The 9,651-nt window shown below is 27.1% G+C and overlaps 1 protein-coding gene across 11 annotated transcripts in view; it reads right to left on the bottom strand.

The window, feature by feature from the left end:
• The window catches only part of LOC122627731 (phosphatidylinositol 4-phosphate 5-kinase type-1 alpha), a 47,431-nt gene that overhangs the window by 32,951 nt on the left and 4,829 nt on the right, over positions 1–9,651 (bottom strand). For 9 of the 11 annotated variants that reach the window (XM_043809127.1, XM_043809121.1, XM_043809124.1 and 6 more), the window contains exons 3-10: positions 6,759–6,887; positions 6,066–6,314; positions 5,751–5,903; positions 5,220–5,384; positions 4,889–5,104; positions 3,964–4,190; positions 3,502–3,637; positions 3,210–3,297 (exon numbers count right to left, since the gene is read on the bottom strand). In XM_043809127.1, coding sequence (XP_043665062.1) covers positions 3,210–3,297; positions 3,502–3,637; positions 3,964–4,190; positions 4,889–5,104; positions 5,220–5,384; positions 5,751–5,903; positions 6,066–6,314; positions 6,759–6,887 — 1,363 coding nt within the window. The remainder of the gene's footprint in view (positions 1–3,209; positions 3,298–3,501; positions 3,638–3,963; positions 4,191–4,888; positions 5,105–5,219; positions 5,385–5,750; positions 5,904–6,065; positions 6,315–6,758; positions 6,888–9,651) is intronic. The other 2 variants (XM_043809122.1, XM_043809125.1) reach the window with 1 other exon arrangement.

Here is a 9,651-nt window from a genome sequence, read left to right as displayed (position 1 = left end):
AAAAAAAAAAACAAAGTTTTTAATATTTCAAATTCAAATGTTAAAATATTTGAATAGTTGATTGAAAAATATATGATTTAGACCACTTTTCATAATCAATTAGCTCATATATGTATATATATGTATGTATGTATGTTTATGTATGTATATATATATATATATATATATATATAAACACATACAGTCACATAGACACATATATATACATACATGTATATATTAATGTTTCGTGCGTTCTTCTATATCCTTTCCGGTAACAAGCTTTAATAGTGAATAATTGCAATTTCACGAATGAATAATAAAAATAGAAAGCACTTTGTGGAATTATACTGTTATTAATTAGTACTAGGAGAAGCCTCAAGGACTATACCAATTATTATAAATATATAATATATATCAAATTCTTACAAAACTTTGGCACGTAGATACTTTTCGAGGAACTTTTTTTTTCTTTTCTCTCTTTTTTTTTTTTTCCTTTTTAAATATATTGTAATGCAATATGCAACCAAGTCCACACATTCATAAGAAATACAACTGAAGATAAATTTCATTCTTCTTTTTCTTTTTGTTTGTTCGTTTTTTTCTTCTCTTTTCTCTATTTTAATCTTTATGCCACTTAACAAACACAAAAATTTTCTTTCTTATCACTGAACTATTTACTGAACGCTTTTTAAATACTCAGCTATATTTTTGTGGACACCAGTGTGAACGAAAACTATATATTTTCTTATTTCGAAATTTTTTTTCATATTACCGATATTAAAATACTGTCTTTGGACGAAAATGTTAAACGAATAACATGGTTTTGTTTTCGAGATAATAATAAAAAATAATATATACACACGCACGCACACATACACACACACACGCGCGCACATATATACACAAATATATATATATATATATATATATATATATATATATATATATATATACAAAAATAAGAAGAAGAAAAAAAAAAGAAAATAAAAGAAACAGAAACAAATAAGATAAAAAAAAATAAAAACATATGTATATATATGTGTGTGCGTGTGTGTGAGTATGCGTATATGTCCGTGTATGTGTGTACTGTGTTAGCAATTAGTTACACCAATACAAAACCCAAAGGTGATAACCTGATTACTGATTAAGATTTTCCAGATATTCAATACATTATATATACAGTACCGATTTAGTTTTGTTTTATTTATTTTATTTTATTTTATTTTATTTCATTTTATTTTATTTCATTTTACTTTGGAATAATTTCTGAAGGTATCCGAAAATATCATTATGGATTTAACAATTATCGATCCTACTTAAACCACTACAAATTAATCCTAACGATATGGCATATTATTTATTTGAATATCACTGCATGTGTGAAATCTCGTATATTTGTTCTACGTTATTATCTACAGGTTTGGCAGCTCGAATAAAATTTACGGATAAATATATATATATATATATATATATATATATATATATATATAAGAAATTATATAATATATATTCCTCTATATACATATAACACGAAAGATCTAGAAAAATTTTCAGATACCTACAAGTCCCGTGTGTTTATCATTACCTTAAAAAGAATAAAAAATAAAAAACAAAAGAAAAAAAAACACACACACACAAAGATAAATAAAAAAAAAAATTAAAAAGAAAAAGAGACCACTTTTTAGAATCTTTTCTTAGAATATCATTTTGGACGGCTATAATCTGTTTTTTCTTTCTTTTTTTTTTTTTATGCGAGAAAAGGAGGATCGTTTGATGAAGTATTATATATATATATATATATATATATATATATATATATATATATATATATATTTAATACACGAGGCGTTTGCTTGCTTTTTTTTTTTCTTTTCTTTTTCTTTCTTTTCGTTTGCGAGTTAGTTTTTTATAATAAATGCACGATTAAAATACGATGCTATCGAATCGGCCGATAATAATTATTCGTCGATAATATATATGATTTTTAATAATTATACTGAACGACATATATATATATATATATCATTTGAAATATTAACATTTAAACAAGAACTTGTTACCTTTCCGAAAAGGACATAGTCATGCTAATCGATCAAAAGCACGTGTAATCAAAATTATCTTTCTCTCTTCTTTTTCTTTTCTTTTTCTTTTTCTTCATTTTTAACGAGATTAAGTACAACGAGAATACTGCAGATAAACAAAATACAATTTCTCTAGCTTACGGCTTACTGCATTATATACGTATTTTAATTTGCCTTGCTTGCGTTGTTGATGTGTTTGTGCGCGCGCGTTTTTTTTTTTTTCTTCTTCTTCTCAATCTTAAGTACCAAGATAATTATCTTAATTTTAATTTAATCGTCTACGAGTGCGTTTATGTGTACGCGTTGTTCGTAGGAAAAGCTATATGCTAAAATAACACTAATTACGCGATTTCTCTTTTCTTCTTTTCTTTTCTTTTCTTTTCTTTTCTTTTCTTTTCTTTTTTTTTTCTTCTCCTTCTTCTTTTTGTTCTTCTTTTTCTTCTTTTATCATTCTTATAATCGTACTCCCTAATTCTCCTTATAAATGTCTTTTCCTAATTCTTTTATTTATTTCTTTCTGTTTTCTTTTTTAATAATTTCTATTCTCATACATTTCAAATACGCGATTATCAAAGTGATATTTCTATGGATAGAAAAGAAAAAAGGAAAGAAGAAGAAAAAAAAAGAAAAGATGCTATCGAATAGCATTGCGTAAGGTTGAATCACAGTATATGCATGTATATACATATATATATATATGTATATATATAAATATACTATTACAGACAGAAAAGATTATATATAATCACAGTCAATAATAGTTAAAAAGTTAAGAAAAAATTATCTTTATGTCTTCATGAATATGACTTTAAAAAGTAGAGCGTTATCTTTATTAATTGACAAAGATAACTACACAGTTGATAATTGTTCAAGATTAACGTTAAGAAAATGATTATATTAAAAAAAAAAAAAAAAAAAAAAAAAAAAAAAGAGGAAAGAAAATAAATAGAGAGAAAAAAAGAATGAGCAAAAAAGAAAAAGAATAACAACGACGACAGGTTAGATCAACCAAAAAGCAATAGCCATCACGATAATAAATGTATCGAAGGGTTCACTTACAGAATTACAGAACTTAAGAATGAGCCTTGTTTAGTGTTAACATTGACGTCAAGTTTGCTAGTAGAGGCTGATTAGGATGGTACTTACGTGAAGGTATCTTCTTGAATACTGTCTTGGCCATAAAGTCTTGAAAACGCTGAGCATAAAATCCTGGTCGGTGTACTGATACTGTATCCTGTATAAGAAAAAGAAAAAAATATTTTTCAAATCCTTCTTACATTTATATATATATATATCCATATTGTCGTTGATTGTTGAAAATCAGATCAATCAAAAATACAACGCTAACAAAATTGACAATCAGAAACATTTGATCATATTTTATACCGATGCGCATAAACTTGTTAGCGCAGTGTAATATAATAAATTTGTAACTTACACCATCGTGTATCATTGACTTCCACGTATGCTCGAGCTTCTTCTTAAGTCTATAGCTCTGCAAAATGTCAATGATACCAAGAAATAATAACAGCCGTTCACCACGAGCATTTCTTGCAGGTATACCACCAGGACTGCTAGGAAGAAAAACAATAATTTATATTTATCATTTAGATTTACTTTTCACTCTTGACAATCATATATTTAACAAATATTAAAAACAAGAAGGTTCCAAAAGTTTCTAAGGGAAGTTACAACTCAATAAAATTGTTCTTGAAAGTTTAATGATATAACAATAGTTCTAGATACAATCCAAACAAAAAGAAAATTAATTCAAGAATGGAAAATTTTGTGAGTCGTTCATTCAAGATAGTTAGTTCACTTTTGATCTTTTTTTACATTTCCATTAGAAAAAAAAAATCTCTCGATAGAGTTAAAAATTTGTACGTAAAAAAATACTCACGGAACGTCATCCTCCTCGTCGATCGGTTCGCTCTCAGCTTGAATACTCTCCATAGCTGTACTATGAGCGACTAACCTTTGCCTGTTTATGCTTCTCGATCGATTCAATGCCGTAGCACCTATTCTATCCTCTCTATCGCGTTCTCTATCCGCTTGTATAAAAGCACCACCTTCTCCTGCGACATCGCCAATCTCGTCGTCCGCACTGGCTGATATTCTTTGTTCCTGCTAAATAAACGAATAAACAATATTAAAATATATTTTTTAATTAACTCGTCAAACGTCTTGGTCTGATTTATTAAAACGAATAAACGAATAAACGAATAAACGAACGAACGAACGAACGAACGAACGAACGAACGAACGCAAATGTTTTTCACGAAATCAGATCACATCTATTTACTCTGACAACAGATTTCTATAAAAGTCTGTTTCCAACGAGAGAAGAAGTCAAATGATAGTAAACAAACGAGATTAACAAAGACCTGATAGATTCGGGAACGTACTTACGTTTATTCAAATACTTTGTAATCATTTTATGGACCTGAATAAAGTAGAATAACGTAACGATTAATTAAAACAATGTGATCCATAAATTATACAATTCGTTCTTTCAATTATGTAAGATTATTATCGATAATCGTTCGATAACCGATAGATTAGAATCTATAACACGAATATTTTTTTCGTTTATGTCTTTCGACTTTTCTAATCTCGTTGAATAGTCTATAATGATACTTCTTGTTAACCCTTTAGCTATTACACGCCATTATTACGACTTGTAATAGCTCTCGGGTAATAATTTTTAAAGGAGATCGCTATAATGGCTCGTTATCGTAGCTGAACAATTTATAAACGGTTTAATCGATAGTAAAAGAGAAAAAAAAAGGAAAGAAGAAAGTATTCATCGATTGTTTGTCGCTTACAGCTTTTTCTCTCGCGGCCTGATCGAGATTATGTATCCCAACTAAAAGAGAATAATCCATGATCTTGAAACTCTCTAAAACGCGACAATCTCGTTGAATAGTTTTGACAAGTGCATTGTACGTATCGGCTTCGAGAAAAATTCCTTCTTGATGGTGTTCCATAAAATCTAAATCCTTGTACGTTGGCGACGATTTCGATCTTTCCATCTTTGATGCCTGTAAAGCGACGAGTAGAAACAAAAAAGAATGAAAAAAAAAAAAAGAAAAAAAGAAAATTATAAGTTTGATACATTACATTCATATAGTAAATATGAAAGAAGAAAGTTGATACCTTTCTCTTATAAGTCGATCCTTTGAGATCGTATTTTTGATGCAATTTTACTGACGACGGAAGTAGATTATTCATAGCTACTAATCGAACATTTTTACTGTTACAACGATAACAATACAAGCCGAAAAATTTTGGTAACAGTGTTCTTGGATTCTGATTTAAATTCTGAAAAAAGAAACAAAAAAAAAAATGAGAAGAAAAAGAAATATACGAGACGATAGAAAGGAGATAAATCGATCGTGTCATTGATCAATCGTTTAATTAAATCAAATTGGGATGAGAAAGTTCGATATTAAAAGTCGATTACCTTTAACGATTAATTTCTTTTTGTTAAATCGTAAAATTACGAGTCTATTTGTTCGAAACAAACAACTGAGTCTAACTACGAATTTTTTAAATGAAAAAACATCGAGGAAAAGTAATCGATCTTTAAAACCACTTTGTAACTTTCTTTTTCGTAATAAGGGTGGAACAAGAAGAAAGAAGATGTGATAGATGCTCTTTGTAAATACATATTTCATTGGTTTTTACCATGTAATATCCTGGAAGAAGAGTTTGCAAGAATTCTCCCTCTTTATGCTGTACAGTCTTAATAATAAATTCATCGTCCTCCGTTAAATAGAATATACTTCCACTAGCACCCGGATTGGATAATTCACGCAAGGGTGCGCTACACATCGACATCTAAAGAAGGAAAAAAAAAAAAGAAAGGAAATAAAAAAAAATTAAATTCGAATGTTTTTGATTTTATAGAAAAAAAAAAAAAAAAAAAAAAAATGAACGAACGAACGAGCGAACTTTTCTATTTCTTTTTTTTTTTTTTTTTTTAATTAAATAATATATTACCAAAAAGTCGTCCGGTTGAATTCCAAAGAGATCCCTAAAATATCGAAATGCAATTGGCGCGTAATTTTTAAATTTAAATTCGGAGAAATGATGAGCCGGGGTGTGATTAGATCCCTCGCTTGGAAAATTCGTTGTCTCGACGGTCATGAAATCTTGCATGAGTAAATCTCGTTCTGGCTTACTCGCTAGACCACCGACCGCATGTTGTATACCAAGTTGTATAGATCCCATAATCTGTGTCGTTTGTATCTGTAGGTTTTCATTAAGAAAAGAAAAAAAAAAATTATAGATAAGAAATATGTTCAAACGATTACGATAATGCTATGTGCAATGAAATTTATTTACACTATAATAATTTTAATTGAATAATTAATATATTATATAATATTATATAATAATAATACTGTTTATGCGTTATGCGAAAGAAAAAGAAAAGTTAGATTAATTACAATAATTTTATGCACATGAAATATTATTTATTAATTAATCAACATATATATGTCATAATAATACTAGTAATAATGATGTTTATGTTTTATGTAGGAAAAATGAAATTAAACTAATTTAACAATAATTTTACATACAGGAAATGTTATTATTCAAGAACAATATTAATTGATCAATTAATGAATTATTTAATTAATGATATTTGGTTGTAATATTTTTTTTAAATTAACAAAATTTTTTAATTACCTTTTTGTACGTGATTTCACCTCCCACACCAACACGACGATGTCCAATCTTCCTTTCCCTTTCCGATTTATTTCTTGACACCCCCGCAGGGGTTTTGAGTCCCGCCGTGCCATGTTGCGTTATTGAGTTCTGGAAAATAAACTGTCCGTCTACTATCTCCTTACGTCATGATACATATATATAAAAAACTCATCAAATATTACTAGCCAATATACTTAAGTTACTAGCTAGATAATTATCTCGACAGAAAGAACGTATACAAACAAGGTTCATGGTCATCGCGATTATGTGAAACATAAAAAATATTATTGATGAAAAGAGAGAGAGAGAGAGAGAGAGAGAGAGAGAGAGGGAGAGGGAGAAATGCAAAAATTAAAACGAGAAAAAAAAAAGAAGAAAAAGAAAGATCGGAAAAGTTGTTTGTCTAGTCGATGACGAATCGATCGACGCTTTAAGTCCGGAAATAGAACTGATTTAACGCGTGGAAATTAAAAGGAAGTCGAACTATCCAACTCGGATCTCATCTATGTACACTTTGAATCATTTCCGGCCGATCGTTCGTCATTGAAATAAAGAATCAAATGAAAAATAAGTAGAATAAAAATTATTTGAAATATATCGATCGATTCGATAATTCGATCAATAATCCGTAACAATTATTATTCCATCAATCGTTGTTTATTGTAAATAAGATTTTCTTATATATGTATACACATAAAAGAAAATAATAATAATGAGGATAATGACAGTAGTAATAATAATAAATAGATAAAAAATTATTAGATATAAATTTTGTCGACTTAGAATCATATGCGAAATATTATTGTCAGATTTATTATTATAAGATGTTTATTATAGTAAAATTTTCATTGTCTTTTGTATATGCATACATATATAAATATAAATAGATATAAATACAAATAAATAAATAAATGAAAATATTGTTAGAAATATAATCGATTTGAATCTTACACAAACAATTGTTATCAGATTAACGATAAGAGATTGAAGTATGATTTTCATTGATTTTCGTGTATCTATATATTTATATACATATATAATATATATATATATATATATATATATATATATATATATATATATAGAGAGAGAGAGAGAGAGAGAGAGAGTAAGAAAGAGAGAGAGAAAGATAGATATACCCGTATAAAAATAAATAGAAATACGATTAAAAATAAAATCGATATGAATCGGAGCTAACAATTATTGTTGAACAGTATAATGATAAGATATTATCGCGAGACTACCGAATGATTTTCGTTTAGAAATATACAAAAATAAATAGAAAGAAAATCGATTAGAATCTAATCGAATAATTATTGTCCGATTAATGATAAGAGACTAACGTAAGATTATTAGATTATATGCATATAAAATTTCCTTTTATATCTGTATAAAAATAAATAGAAATAAAATCGATTCGAATAAGATCGAACAATTATTAATTAAATTATTATAACAAGCATTAACAATAACGAATTAATGTAAAATTCGTATTAATTTCTATTTTTGTTCACATCATCATCCCGATAAGATATATTCAATTTTCTTTTGTATTTATATAAAAATAAATAGAAATAAAATCGATTCTAATAAGATTTAACAATTATTTTTGTATTTACGATAAAATTTTTATTGACTTTTATTCAAACAATATATATATATATATATATATATATATATATATGTACAAAATAAAAATAAATAGAATAAAAATAATTAGAAATAAAATCGATTTGGTTTTGATCGAATTATTGTGTTAAGATCGATGATAAGCGATTATAAAAATGTAAGATATTTACTTTTAGATCTTATATTTGTTAATACATATTACGTCATAGCTAATGTAGATTCTCGAATGTAATTTACAAAGAAAAAAGGCGAACACTGTGACTAGGACTATGATTACGAGGTCGGTGTATTACGCTAGGCGATTAACGAAGCGACGTTAGTTTTCTTCTCCCCCCTAATTCTTCCTCGACTACGTCCCACCTTCGACCGCGATAACTACGAGAGTTATGCAAGTAGAGTCTCGTTTTTAATACACGTTCACATTTTACGGACTATCAAGCGATCATCCTCTATTTACGTTTTACGAACAATTAGAACAAAAAGAATTACCTACGTGAAAAGAAGAAAAAATGAAAGAAACAAAAAAAAAAAAAAAAAAAAAAAGAAAGAGAGAAAAAGAGATACAGAATTGTCCAATTGCGAAATATTTTTCTTTTTTCTTTCAATTCTATTCTTACCTTATTAGATTACGATGGCATTTATCGTCTTCGCGTGGTTTCTATTTATTTATTTATTTTTTTTTTTTTCGAAATATTATATAAAAGGAAAGAGAAAAAAGAATAGAAAAATTAAACGAATTTTCTCTCACTTTAATTCTATTTTTATCGCAGTTAAAAATTTTTTATTGATTTAAAAATATTATATATATATATATATATATATATATATATATATGTAAAAGGGAAAAATATGGACAAATTTGTCCAATCAAATATATTCTAATTTTCATATTTTCTCTTTCGTCTTTCTACTAAATTATTTTTTCTTTTCAGCTATGATACTTGACCATTTTTATTGAATACCTCTAGTAATATTATTTCGACAAATTATCAAAAAAAAAAAAAAAAAAAAAAAAAAAAAAAAAAAAAAAAAAAAAAAAAAAAAAAAAAAAAATGAAAGAAATGAAAAGAAAAAAAGAAAGAAAGAAAAACATTTGTCCAATTTTGTTACTTTTTTTTTCGCTATCCCTTTTTTTTATTTCTTCAATTTCAATTCATTCTTTTTTGTATGCAGTTCTTTCTCTCTCTTTTTTTTTTTCTATACATGTACGTCGTCCGACGATAAAACAAATGCGATAGAAGCA

This window comes from Vespula pensylvanica, chromosome 3, assembly GCF_014466175.1.
Source record: "Vespula pensylvanica isolate Volc-1 chromosome 3, ASM1446617v1, whole genome shotgun sequence".
Lineage (NCBI taxonomy): Eukaryota > Metazoa > Arthropoda > Insecta > Hymenoptera > Vespidae > Vespula > Vespula pensylvanica.
The sequence above is the reverse complement of the archived record's forward strand: the minus strand, read 5'-3'. Positions and strand labels throughout refer to the sequence as shown.